Source organism: Oncorhynchus keta, chromosome 37 (genome assembly GCF_023373465.1).
Source record: "Oncorhynchus keta strain PuntledgeMale-10-30-2019 chromosome 37, Oket_V2, whole genome shotgun sequence".
Taxonomy (NCBI): domain Eukaryota; kingdom Metazoa; phylum Chordata; class Actinopteri; order Salmoniformes; family Salmonidae; genus Oncorhynchus; species Oncorhynchus keta.
This window is the reverse complement of record NC_068457.1, coordinates 29,074,280-29,089,279: the sequence shown is the minus strand read 5'-3', so window position 1 is coordinate 29,089,279 and position 15,000 is coordinate 29,074,280. Positions and strand designations below refer to the sequence as shown.

The window sequence follows — 15,000 nt, the reverse complement described above, 5'->3', positions numbered from 1 at the left end:
GACCTACAGTAGTAGAGACAACACATAGAGACCTACAGCAGTAGAGACAACACAGAGACAACACACAGAGACCTACAGTAGTAGAGACAACACACAGAGACCTACAGCAGTAGAGACAACACATAGACCTACAGTAGTAGAGACAACACATAGAGACCTACAGCAGTAGAGACAACAGAGACAACACACAGAGACCTACAGTAGTAGAGACAACACACAGAGACCTACAGTAGTAGAGACAGAGACAACACAGATAGACCTACAGTAGTAGAGACAACACAGAGACCTACAGTAGTAGAGACAACACACAGAGACCTACAGTAGTAGAGACAACACATAGAGACCTACAGTAGTAGAGACAACACATAGAGACCTACAGTAGTAGAGACAACACATAGACCTACAGTAGTAGAGACAACACACAGAGACCTACAGTAGTAGAGACAACACACAGAGACCGACAGCAGTAGAGACAACACATAGAGACAACACACAGAGACCTACAGTAGTAGAGACAACACACAGAGACCTACAGTAGTAGAGACAACACACAGAGACCTACAGCAGTAGAGACAACACACAGAGACCTACAGTAGTAGAGACAACACATAGACCTACAGTAGTAGAGACAACACATAGAGACAACACATAGAGACCTACAGTAGTAGAGACAACACAGAGACCTACAGTAGTAGAGACAACACACAGAGACCTACAGCAGTAGAGACAACACATAGAGACCTACAGCAGTAGAGACAACACAGAGACCTACAGTAGTAGAGACAACACATAGAGACAACACATAGAGACCTACAGTAGTAGAGACAACACATAGAGACCTACAGTAGTAGAGACAACACACAGAGACCGACAGCAGTAGCGACAACACATAGACCTACAGCAGTAGAGACAACACACAGATACCTACAGCAGTAGAGACAACACACAGAGACCTACAGTAGTAGAGACAACACATAGAGACCTACAGTAGTAGAGACAACACATAGAGACAACACATAGAGACCTACAGTAGTAGAGACAACACACAGAGACCACACACAGAGACAACACATAGAGACCTACAGCAGTAGAGACAACACACAGAGACCTACAGCAGTAGAGACAACACACAGAGACCTACAGCAGTAGAGACAACACACAGAGACCTACAGTAGTAGAGACAACACATAGAGACCTACAGTAGTAGAGACAACACACAGAGACCTACAGTAGTAGAGACAACACACAGAGACCTACAGTAGTAGAGACAACACATAGAGACCTACAGTAGTAGAGACAACACACAGAGACCTACAGCAGTAGAGACAACACACAGAGACCTACAGTAGTAGAGACAACACATAGAGACAACACATAGAGACCTACAGTAGTAGAGACAACACATAGAGACCTACAGTAGTAGAGAGACAACACATAGACCTACAGTAGTAGAGACAGAGACCTACAGTAGTAGAGACAACACACAGAGACCTACAGTAGTAGAGACAACACACAGAGACCTACAGTAGTAGAGACAACACATAGACCTACAGTAGAGACAACACACAGAGACCTACAGTAGTAGAGACAACACATAGAGACCTACAGTAGTAGAGACAACACACAGAGACCTACAGTAGTAGAGACAACACACAGAGACCGACAGCAGTAGCGACAACACATAGACCTACAGCAGTAGAGACAACACACAGATACCTACAGCAGTAGAGACAACACACAGAGACCTACAGTAGTAGAGACAACACACAGAGACCTACAGTAGTAGAGACAACACACAGAGACCTACAGCAGTAGAGACAACACAGAGACCTACAGCAGTAGAGACAACACACAGATACCTACAGTAGTAGAGAGACAACACAGAGACCTACAGTAGTAGAGACAACACACAGAGACCTACAGTAGTAGAGACAACACACAGAGACCTACAGCAGTAGAGACAACACATAGAGACCTACAGTAGTAGAGACAACACACAGAGACCTACAGTAGTAGAGACAACACACAGAGACCTACAGTAGTAGAGACAACACACAGAGACCTACAGTAGTAGAGACAACACACAGAGACCTACAGCAGTAGAGACAACACACAGAGACCTACAGTAGTAGAGACAACACAGAGACCTACAGCAGTAGAGACAACACATAGAGACCTACAGTAGTAGAGACAACACACAGAGACCTACAGCAGTAGAGACAACACACAGAGACCTACAGCAGTAGAGACAACACAGAGACCTACAGCAGTAGAGACAACACATAGAGACCTACAGTAGTAGAGACAACACAGAGACCTACAGTAGTAGAGACAACACACAGAGACCTACAGTAGTAGAGACAACACACAGAGACCTACAGTAGTAGAGACAACACACAGAGACCTACAGCAGTAGAGACAACACACAGAGACCTACAGCAGTAGAGACAACACAGAGACCTACAGTAGTAGAGACAACACAGAGACCTACAGTAGTAGAGACAACACAGAGAGACCTACAGTAGTAGAGACAACACACAGAGACCTACAGTAGTAGAGACAACACAGAGACCTACAGTAGTAGAGACAACACACAGAGACATACAGCAGTAGAGACAACACATAGAGACCTACAGTAGTAGAGACAACACACAGAGACCTACAGTAGTAGAGACAACACAGAGACCTACAGTAGTAGAGACAACACACAGAGACCTACAGTAGTAGAGACAACACATAGAGACCTACAGTAGTAGAGACAACACATAGAGACCTACAGTAGTAGAGACAACACAGAGACCTACAGTAGTAGAGACAACACAGAGACCTACAGTAATAGAGACAACACATAGACCTACAGTAGTAGAGACAACACATAGACCTACAGTAGTAGAGACAACACATAGACCTACAGTAGTAGAGACAACACATAGAGACAACACATAGAGACCTACAGTAGTAGAGACAACAGAGACAACACAGAGAGACCTACAGCAGTAGAGACAACACATAGAGACAACACATAGAGACCTACAGTAGTAGAGACAACACATAGAGACCTACAGTAATAGAGACAACACATAGAGACCTACAGCAGTAGAGACAACACACAGAGACATACAGCAGTAGAGACAACACACAGAGACATACAGCAGTAGAGACAACACACAGAGACATACAGTAGTAGAGACAACACACAGAGACCTACAGTAGTAGAGACAACACATAGACCTACAGTAGTAGAGACAACACAGAGACAACACAGAGACAACACAGAGACAACACACAGAGACCTACAGCAGTAGAGACAACACACAGAGACCTACAGTAGTAGAGACAACACACAGAGACCTACAGCAGTAGAGACAACACACAGAGACCTACAGTAGTAGAGACAACACATAGAGACCTACAGTAGTAGAGACAACACACAGAGACCTACAGTAGTAGAGACAACACACAGAGACCTACAGTAGTAGAGACAACACACAGAGACCTACAGCAGTAGAGACAACACACAGAGACCTACAGTAGTAGAGACAACACATAGAGACCTACAGTAGTAGAGACAACACACAGAGACCTACAGTAGTAGAGACAACACACAGAGACCTACAGTAGTAGAGACAACACACAGAGACCTACAGCAGTAGAGACAACACATAGAGACCTACAGCAGTAGAGACAACACACAGAGACCTACAGCAGTAGAGACAACACACAGAGACCTACAGTAGTAGAGACAACACACAGAGACCTACAGTAGTAGAGACAACACAGAGACCTACAGTAGTAGAGACAACACACAGAGACCTACAGTAGTAGAGACAACACACAGAGACCTACAGTAGTAGAGACAACACAGAGACCTACAGTAGTAGAGACAACACACAGAGACCTACAGCAGTAGAGACAACACACAGAGACCTACAGTAGTAGAGACAACACACAGAGACCTACAGTAGTAGAGACAACACAGAGACCTACAGTAGTAGAGACAACACACAGAGACCTACAGTAGTAGAGACAACACAGAGACCTACAGTAGTAGAGACAACACATAGAGACCTACAGTAGTAGAGACAACACAGAGACCTACAGTAGTAGAGACAACACAGAGACCTACAGCAGTAGAGACAACACACAGAGACCTACAGTAGTAGAGACAACACACAGAGACCTACAGTAGTAGAGACAACACACAGAGACCTACAGTAGTAGAGACAACACAGAGACCTACAGTAGTAGAGACAACACATAGACCTACAGTAGTAGAGACAACACACAGAGACATACAGTAGTAGAGACAACACATAGAGACCTACAGCAGTAGAGATACGATGCTAAACAGCCATAGAGAGACAGAGATACAGTTGAATTCAGAAGTTTACATACACTGAGGTTGGAGTCATTAAAACTTGTTTCTCAACCACTCCACTCATTTCTTGTTAACAAACTTTAGTTCTGGCAAGTCGGTTAGGACATCTACTTTGACACAAGGCTTGCAAGCCGAAGAACACCATCCCAACGGTGAAGCATGGGGGTGGCAGCATCATGTTGTGGCGGTGCTTTGCTGCAGGAGGGACTGGTGCACTTCACAAAATGGATGGCATTGTGAGGATGGAAAATGATGTGGATATATTGAAGCAACATCCCAAGACATCAGTCAGGAAGTTAATGATGGTCGCAAATGGGTCTTCCAAATAGGCAATGACCCCAAGCATACTTCCAAAGTTGTGGCAAAATGGCTTAAGGACAACAAACTCAAGGTATTGGAATGGCCATCACAAAGCCCTGACCTCAACCCTATAGAAAATGTGTGGGCAGAACTGGAAAAGGTGTGTGTGAGCAAGGAGGCCTACAAACCTGACTCAGTTACACCAGCTCTGTCAGGTGGAATGGGCCAAAATTCACCCAGCTTATTGTGAGAAGCTTGTGGAAGGCTACCCGAAACGTTTGACCCAAGTTAAACAACTTAAAGGCAATGCTACCAAATACTAATTGAGTGTATGTAAACTTCTGACCCACTGGGAATGTGATGAAACAAATAAAAGCTGAAATAAATAATTTTCTCTACTATTTTTCTGACATGTCACATTCTTAAAATAAAGTGGTGATCCTAACTGACCTAAAACAGGGAATTTTCACTAGGATTCAATGTCAGGAATTGTGAAAAACTGAGTTTAAATGTATTTGCCTTAAGGTGTATGTAAACTTCCGACTTCAACTGTACGATGCTAAACAGCCATAGAGAGACAGAGATATGATGCTAAACAGCCATAGAGAGACAGAGACACGATGCTAAACAGCCATAGAGAGACAGAGACACGATGCTAAACAGCCATAGAGAGACAGAGATATGATGCTAAACAGCCATAGAGAGACAGAGATATGATGCTAAACAGCCATAGAGAGACAGAGATACGATGCTAAACAGCCATAGAGAGACAGAGATATGATGCTAAACAGCCATAGAGAGACAGAGACACGATGCTAAACAGCCATAGAGAGACAGAGATATGATGCTAAACAGCCATAGAGAGACAGAGATATGATGCTAAACAGCCATAGAGAGACAGAGACACGATGCTAAACAGCCATAGAGAGACAGAGACACGATGCTAAACAGCCATAGAGAGACAGAGACACGATGCTAAACAGCCATAGAGAGACAGAGACACGATGCTAAACAGCCATAGAGAGACAGAGATATGATGCTAAACAGCCATAGAGAGACAGAGACACGATGCTAAACAGCCATAGAGAGACAGAGATATGATGCTAAACAGCCATAGAGAGACAGAGATATGATGCTAAACAGCCATAGAGAGACAGAGATATGATGCTAAACAGCCATAGAGAGACAGAGATATGATGCTAAACAGCCATAGAGAGACAGAGACACGATGCTAAACAGCCATAGAGAGACAGAGATATGATGCTAAACAGCCATAGAGAGACAGAGATATGATGCTAAACAGCCATAGAGAGACAGAGATATGATGCTAAACAGCCATAGAGAGACAGAGATATGATGCTAAACAGCCATAGAGAGACAGAGACACGATGCTAAACAGCCATAGAGAGACAGAGACACGATGCTAAACAGCCATAGAGAGACAGAGACACGATGCTAAACAGCCATAGAGAGACAGAGATATGATGCTAAACAGCCATAGAGAGACAGAGATATGATGCTAAACAGCCATAGAGAGACAGAGATATGATGCTAAACAGCCATAGAGAGACAGAGATACGATGCTAAACAGCCATAGAGAGACAGAGATATGATGCTAAACAGCCATAGAGAGACAGAGATACGATGCTAAACAGCCATAGAGAGACAGAGATATGATGCTAAACAGCCATAGAGAGACAGAGACACGATGCTAAACAGCCATAGAGAGACAGAGATATGATGCTAAACAGCCATAGAGAGACAGAGACACGATGCTAAACAGCCATAGAGAGACAGAGATATATGATGCTAAACAGCCATAGAGAGACAGAGATACGATGCTAAACAGCCATAGAGAGACAGAGATATGATGCTAAACAGCCATAGAGAGACAGAGATACGATGCTAAACAGCCATAGAGAGACAGAGATATGATGCTAAACAGCCATAGAGAGACAGAGACACGATGCTAAACAGCCATAGAGAGACAGAGATATGATGCTAAACAGCCATAGAGAGACAGAGATACGATGCTAAACAGCCATAGAGAGACAGAGATATGATGCTAAACAGCCATAGAGAGACAGAGATACGATGCTAAACAGCCATAGAGAGACAGAGATATGATGCTAAACAGCCATAGAGAGACAGAGACACGATGCTAAACAGCCATAGAGAGACAGAGACACGATGCTAAACAGCCATAGAGAGACAGAGATACGATGCTAAACAGCCATAGAGAGACAGAGATACGATGCTAAACAGCCATAGAGAGACAGAGACACGATGCTAAACAGCCATAGAGAGACAGAGATACGATGCTAAACAGAGACACTGCAGAGGGTAAGCTTCAGTTCTGACCAATGGAGGCGAAGAAGATGATGGCGAGGAAGTCTCTGATTGGCTCGATGCAGCCCATGACCTCCGTGGTGCAAATGTGACCCTGCGAGGAGAGAAGCGCTCCAGCCAGGAAGCAGCCCAGCTCCATGGAAATGCCCAGGAATTCTGTCACCTGGGAAACACCGGGGGAAAACATCATTTGACATACATTTGGTAGAATGGATGTAGTTTAACCAGTTATATCATAAACTCCCTAATGAAATAGTATTGTATTTGTATTGGAATGTCAATTGTAGTACTTGATTGTACAGGAAACATAACCTCTGTTGGAGAAGAGAGGAGGGGGAGCTACATCTCATAGAGGAGAGGATAGAGGAGGGGGAGCTACATCTCATAGAGGAGAGGATAGAGGAGGGGGAGCTACATCTCATAGAGGAGAGGATAGAGGAGGGGGAGCTACATCTCATAGAGGAGAGGATAGAGGAGGGGGAGCTACATCTCATAGAGGAGAGGATAGAGGAGGGGGAGCTACATCTCACAGAGGAGAGGATAGAGGAGGGGGAGCTACATCTCATAGAGGAGAGGATAGAGGAGGAGGAGCTACATCTCATAGAGGAGAGGATAGAGGAGGGGGAGCTACATCTCACAGAGGAGAGGATAGCGGAGGGGGAGCTACATCTCACAGAGGAGAGGATAGAGGAGGGGGAGCTACATCTCACAGAGGAGAGGATAGAGGAGGGGGAGCTACATCTCACAGAGGAGAGGATAGAGGAGGGGGAGCTACATCTCACAGAGGAGAGGATAGAGGAGGGGGAGCTACATCTCACAGAGGAGAGGATAGAGGAGGGGGAGCTACATCTCATAGAGGAGAGGATAGCGGAGGGGGAGCTACATCTCACAGAGGAGAGGATAGAGGAGGGGGAGCTACATCTCATAGAGGAGAGGATAGCAGAGGGGGAGCTACATCTCATAGAGGAGAGAGGATAGAGGAGGGGGAGCTACATCTCACAGAGGAGAGGATAGAGGAGGGGGAGCTACATCTCATAGAGGAGAGGATAGAGGAGGGGGAGCTACATCTCATAGAGGAGAGGATAGCAGAGGGGAGCTACATCTCACAGAGGAGAGGATAGAGGAGGGGGAGCTACATCTCACAGAGGAGAGGATAGAGGAGGGGGAGCTACATCTCATAGAGGAGAGGATAGCAGAGGGGGAGCTACATCTCATAGAGGAGAGAGGATAGAGGAGGGGGAGCTACATCTCACAGAGGAGAGGATAGAGGAGGGGGAGCTACATCTCATAGAGGAGAGGAGAGGATAGAGGAGGGGAGCTACATCTCTTAGAGGAGAGGATAGCAGAGGGGGAGCTACATCTCACAGAGGAGAGGATAGAGGAGGGGGAGCTACATCTCACAGAGGAGAGGATAGAGGAGGGGGAGCTACATCTCACAGCAGAGAGGATAGAGGAGGGGGAGCTACATCTCACAGCAGAGAGGATAGAGGAGGGGGAGCTACATCTCACAGCAGAGAGGATAGAGGAGGGGGAGCTACATCTCACAGCAGAGAGGATAGAGGAGGGGGAGCTACATCTCACAGCAGAGAGGATAGAGGAGGGGGAGCTACATCTCACAGCAGAGAGGATAGAGGAGGGGGAGCTACATCTCACAGCAGAGAGGATAGAGGAGGGGGAGCTACATCTCACAGCAGAGAGGATAGAGGAGGGGGAGCTACATCTCACAGAGGAGAGGATAGAGGAGGGGGAGCTACATCTCACAGCAGAGAGGATAGAGGAGGGGGAGCTACATCTCACAGCAGAGAGGATAGAGGAGGGGGAGCTACATCTCACAGCAGAGAGGATAGAGGAGGGGGAGCTACATCTCACAGCGGAGAGGATAGAGGAGGGGGAGCTACATCTCACAGCAGAGAGGATAGAGGAGGGGGAGCTACATCTCACAGCAGAGAGGATAGAGGAGGGGGAGCTACATCTCACAGCAGAGAGGATAGCAGAGGGGGAGCTACATCTCACAGCAGAGAGGATAGCAGAGGGGGAGCTACATCTCACAGCAGAGAGGGAGCTATATCTCACAGAGGAGAGGGGGAAGAGTGAGGAGGGGGGTACATACGGTGAGCATGAGGAATACAAAGGCAGCGGTCCCCAGAACCAGGATCTCCTTGTTGCCTTTAGACTCAGCATGGAGCTTCCTGTAGTATGGACCAATCAGGAAGGATTTGAGGAGAACACACAGCAGTAGTACCATAGCCAGAGAGAACAGGACCTGGGACAGGAGCAGGAGGACGTGCAGACCTCCAAACAGGACACTACAGAACACAGGATAGAACACAGAACACCAGCCTCATAACACAGAACACTGGTTTACAGAGAGAACAGGACCTGGGCTAGGAGGACAGAACACAGGACAGGACCCTCAGAAGACAGAACCCTCAGAAGACAAAACAGGACCCTCAGAAGACAGAACCCTCAGAAGACAAAACATAACCCTCAGAAGACAAAACACAGGACAGGACCCTCAGAAGACAAGACAGGACCCTCAGAAGACAAAACACAGGACAGGACCCTCAGAAGACAGAACAGGACCCTCAGAAGACAGGACCCTCAGAAGACAGAACAGGACCCTCAGAAGACAGGACCCTCAGAAGACAAAACACAGGACAGGACCCTCAGAAGACAAGACAGGACCCTCAGAAGACAAAACAGAACCCTCAGAAGACAAAACACAGGACAGGACCCTCAGAAGACAAGACAGGACCCTCAGAAGACAAGACAGGACCCTCAGAAGACAAAACACAGGACAGGACCCTCAGAAGACAAGACAGGACCCTCAGAAGACAAAACAGAACCCTCAGAAGACAAAACACAGGACAGGACCCTCAGAAGACAGGACAGGACCCTCAGAAGACAAGACAGGACCCTCAGAAGACAAAACACAGGACAGGACCCTCAGAAGACAAGACAGGACCCTCAGAAGACAAAACAGAACCCTCAGAAGACAAAACACAGGACAGGACCCTCAGAAGACAAAACACAGGACAGGACCCTCAGAAGACAAGACAGGACCCTCAGAAGACAAAACACAGGACAGGACCCTCAGAAGACAAGACAGGACCCTCAGAAGACAAAACACAGGACAGGACCCTCAGAAGACAAGACAGGACCCTCAGAAGACAAAACACAGGACAGGACCCTCAGAAGACAAGACAGGACCCTCAGAAGACAAAACAGAACCCTCAGAAGACAAAACACAGGACAGGACCCTCAGAAGACAAGACAGGACCCTCAGAAGACAAGACAGAACTTCTAACACATCTTTGGAACTACACACCTTACTAGCACAGTAGTGCATATACAGCTGTGTCTGTGTGTGTGTGTGCTCACCTGTCCAGGTGGCCAGATGACACCTGTATGAGGGTGGGCATGACGGCTATGAACAGACCCAGCTGAACATCCTGCATTACCAACATCCCCAGGAGAACACTGCTGTAGTCCAGCTCCCCTACACACACACACACACACACACACACACACACACAGAGACACACACACACACACACACACAGAGACACACACACACACAGAGACACACACACACACAGAGAGAGAGAGAGAGAGAGAGAGAGACACACACACACACACACACACACACACACACACACACACACACACACACACACACACACACACACACACACACACACACACACACACACACACACACACACACACACACACACACACACACAGAGACACACACACACAGAGACACACACACACAGAGACACACACACAGAGACACACACACACAGAGACACACACACACACACACACACACAGACACACACACACACAGAGACACACACACACACACACACACACAGACACACACACACACACACACACATACACACACACACACACACACACACACACACACACACACACACACAGAGACACAGAGACACACACACACAGAGACACACACACACAGAGACACACACACACACAGAGACACACACACAGACACACACACACAGAGACACACACACACACACACACACACACACACACACACACACACACACACACACACACACACACACACACACACACACACACACACACACACACACACACACACACAGAGACACACACACACAGAGACACACACACACACAGAGACACACACACACAGAGACACACACACACAGAGAGACACACACACACACACACACAGAGACACACACACTTTTAATGTTTGTAGCCAGTTACTCATTTAAAGACAGGTGGTTCTTTTTTTTTGTTTGAATTTTAACTCTTTTTCTCCCCAATTTCGTGGTATCCAAATGTTGTAGTAGCTACTATCTTGTCTCATCGCGACAACTCCCGTACGGGCTCGGGAGAGATGAAGGTTGAAAGTCATGCGTCCTCCGATACACAACCCGGAAGCCAGCCTCACCAATGCACCGGAGGAAACACCGTGCACCTGGCCACCTTGGCTACCGCACACTGCGCCCGGCCCGCCACAGGAGTCGCTGGTGCGCGATGAGACAAGGACATCCCTACCGGCCAAACCCTCCCTAACCCGGACGACGCTAGGCCAATTGTGCGTCGCCCCACGGACCTCCCGGTCGCGGCCGGTTACGACAGAGCCTGGGCGCGAAACCAGGGACTCTGATGGCACAGCTGGCGCTGCAGTACAGCGCCCTTAACCACTGCGCCACACACACACACACGTCCGTAGTCTCCGTACCGTCCTTCTCTGCGCGGGCGCCCCCAGCCAGGAAGCGTGAGACCAGTGGTGTGGAGGATAGAGAGAGACAGGAGGAGATGAAGACGGTCTGGGTGGGGCGGATATGCAGCACCTGACCCCACAGCAGCCCTGTAGCCACCATCAACAGACTGAGGTAGCATGAACCCTGCACAGAGATCTTCCACACCTGCACACACACATAGGACAGTACACACATGTTAAATACACACACATAGTATTGTGCAGCTAATATGGTGGGGACACACAATTAAGTCCCATACAAAATCCTATTTTCCCTAACCCGTACTCTTACCAAATCAAATCAAATCAAATTTATTTATATAGCCCTTCGTACATCAGCTGATATCTCAAAGTGCTGTACAGAAACCCAGCCTAAAACCCCAAACAGCAAACAATGCAGGTGTAAAAGCACCCTAACCTTTAACCCAAAAACATAACCCATACTCTTACCCTTACCCTAACCTTAACCCAAAAACCTAACCCGTACTCTTACCCTAACCTTTAACCCAAAAACCTAACCCGTACTCTTACCCTAACCTTCACCCAAAAACCTAACCCGTACTCTTACCCTAACCTTCACCCAAAAACCTAACCCGTACTCTTACCCTAACCTTCACCCAAAAACCTAACCCGTACTCTTACCCTAACCTTAACCCAAAAACCTAACCTGTACTCTTACCCTAACCTTCACCCAAAAACCTAACCTGTACTCTTACCCTTACCCTAACCTTTAACCCAGAAACCTAACCCATACTCTTACCCTAACCTTAACCCAAAAACCTAACCCGTACTCTTACCCTAACCTTAACCCAAAAACCTAACCTGTACTCTTACCCTTACCCTAACCTTTAACCCAAAAACCTAACCTGTACTCTTACCCTAACCTTAACCCAAAAACCTAACCTGTACGCTTACCCTTACCCTAACCTTTAACCCAAAAACCTAACCCATACTCTTACCCTAACCTTAACCCAAAAACCTAACCTGTACTCTTACCCTTACCCTAACCTTTAACCCAGAAACCTAACCCATACTCTTACTCTTACCCTAACCTTAACCCAAAAACCTAACCTGTACCCTTACCCCAACCCCAACCTTAACCCAAAAACCTAACCCGTACTCCTAACCCTAAAACTAACCCTAGCTCTTAAACCTAACACTAATTCTAACCTTAACCCTAAACCCCCTAGAAATAGCATTTAAACTCATGGGGACCAACAAAATGTCCCAGTTGGTCAAATGTTAGTTTGTTTACTATTCTTGTGACAAGAATAGTTGAACACGTCCACGCATATAAAATAGTCTTCATCTCTTGAAATGAACACAATATAATTATCACGTTCCAGAGAAGAGGGCGAGAGAGAGAGGGAGGGAGGGAGGCAAGGGAGGGAGGGAGGCCAGGGAGGGAGGGAGGGAGGGAGGGAGGCAGGAAGACTGATTAGGAAATGTGTGATAAACAGATAGCGAAATGAAGAGGAGAGAGAGTTAGACGTCGCTCTCTGCTGAGATGGAGTTGGTGAAAGAATGTAAGAATGTGTGTTTCTGAGTCCCACTGTGAAAATGTAGGTCAGAGTTACACCCTTCACACCAGTGTCAAGTCCTTTCCTGTCTGGTGATGTCACCCGGCAGAGCAAAACTCCATCCCACCAAAACAGGCAGTGGTTCTAAACAGCTGTTCCACTAGAAGGGCATCATCATCAACTTCACAGTATCATTCCACCCTCATAGTGTGGAAATGCATATAAAACACAGGCAATTCACATTTATGTCTGCACTGGGCCTTTAATAGTTTTTGCTATTTCAAGAATGTAGGCTAATATCTGATGGAAAATACCTCTGTGTGTGTGTGTGTGTGTGTGTGTGTGTGGGGGGTTGAATGCAACACAAGGCAGCCTACCTTCCGAAGTCTCTCTGGGGAGAACTCGAGACCGACCACGAAGAGAGTGAAGAACACTCCCAACTCTCCCAGCGTCTCTACCTGCACCATAGACTGCACAGAGATACATTACTCTCTCTCACACAGGCAGACACACAGACAGGCAGACAGGCAGGCAGTCAGACAGGCATACAGATAGGCAGAGAGGCAGACAGAGAGGCAGACACACAGACAGGCAGGCAGTCAGACAGGCATGCAGACACACAGATAGGCAGAGGGGCAGACAGACAGGCAGGCAGGCAGGCAGGCAGACAGACAGACAGACAGACAGACAGACAGACAGACAGACAGACAGACAGACAGACAGACAGACAGACAGAGACAGAGACACAGACAGACAGACAGACAGGCAGACAGACAGGCAGACAGACAGACAGACAGACACTGTTGCATGTCTCACCTTGATGCTGTTGAGTCCAGAGGGACCCAGGAGGACTCCACAGACGATGTAACCAAACATGGGGGGCAGGCCCATCATAGTGCACAGCCAACCACATGGCAGAGACAGCATCACTACGGAGACCAGGTCCTGACCAGCCAATCACAGACAACAGGACAGGACACCACAGAGACACAGATTAGAATTGTGCAAAATTGTAATTTCATTTGAAGACCCATTTGGTCACATTACAGCTGGAGTCTCAGGACAGTCTTCATATGGTCAGATTACAGCTGGAGTCTCAGGACAGTCTTCATATGGTCAGATTACAGCTGGAGTCTCAGGACAGTCTTCATATGGTCAGATTACAACTGGAGTCTCAGGACAGTCTTCATATAGTCAGATTACAGTTGGAGTTTTAGGACAGTCTTCATATGGTCAGATTACAGCTGGAGTCTCAGGACAGTCTTCATATGGTCAGATTACAGCTGGAGTCTCAGGACAGTCTTCATATGGTCAGATTACAGCTGGAGTCTCAGGACAGTCTTCATATGGTCAGATTACAGCTGGAGTCTCAGGACAGTCTTCATATGGTCAGATTACAGCTGGAGTCTCAGGACAGTCTTCATATAGTCAGATTACAGTTGGAGTTTTAGGACAGTCTTCATATGGTCAGATTACAGCTGGAGTCTCAGGACAGTCTTCATATGGTCAGATTACAGCTGGAGTCTCAGGACAGTCTTCATATGGTCAGATTACAGCTGGAGTCTCAGGACAGTCTTCATATGGTCAGATTACAGCTGGAGTCTCAGGACAGTCTTCATATGGTCAGATTACAGCTGGAGTCTCAGGACAGTCTTCATATGGTCAGATTACAGCTGGAG

The 15,000-nt window shown here is 47.1% G+C and overlaps 1 protein-coding gene and 1 long non-coding RNA gene across 2 annotated transcripts in view; both read right to left on the bottom strand.

The window, feature by feature from the left end:
• Positions 1–3,631, bottom strand: part of LOC127916874 (uncharacterized) — a 4,634-nt gene extending 1,003 nt beyond the window's left edge. The window contains exons 1-4 of the long non-coding RNA XR_008096474.1: positions 3,381–3,631; positions 2,882–2,908; positions 2,177–2,261; positions 287–373 (exon numbers count right to left, since the gene is read on the bottom strand). This is a non-coding gene — a long non-coding RNA (uncharacterized LOC127916874). The remainder of the gene's footprint in view (positions 1–286; positions 374–2,176; positions 2,262–2,881; positions 2,909–3,380) is intronic.
• Positions 1–15,000, bottom strand: part of tmco3 (transmembrane and coiled-coil domains 3) — a 35,357-nt gene that overhangs the window by 6,835 nt on the left and 13,522 nt on the right. Inside the window, exons 6-11 of the mRNA XM_052500199.1 lie at positions 14,138–14,266; positions 13,699–13,791; positions 11,781–11,967; positions 10,409–10,526; positions 9,138–9,333; positions 7,040–7,190 (exon numbers count right to left, since the gene is read on the bottom strand). Coding sequence (XP_052356159.1) covers positions 7,040–7,190; positions 9,138–9,333; positions 10,409–10,526; positions 11,781–11,967; positions 13,699–13,791; positions 14,138–14,266 — 874 coding nt within the window. The remainder of the gene's footprint in view (positions 1–7,039; positions 7,191–9,137; positions 9,334–10,408; positions 10,527–11,780; positions 11,968–13,698; positions 13,792–14,137; positions 14,267–15,000) is intronic.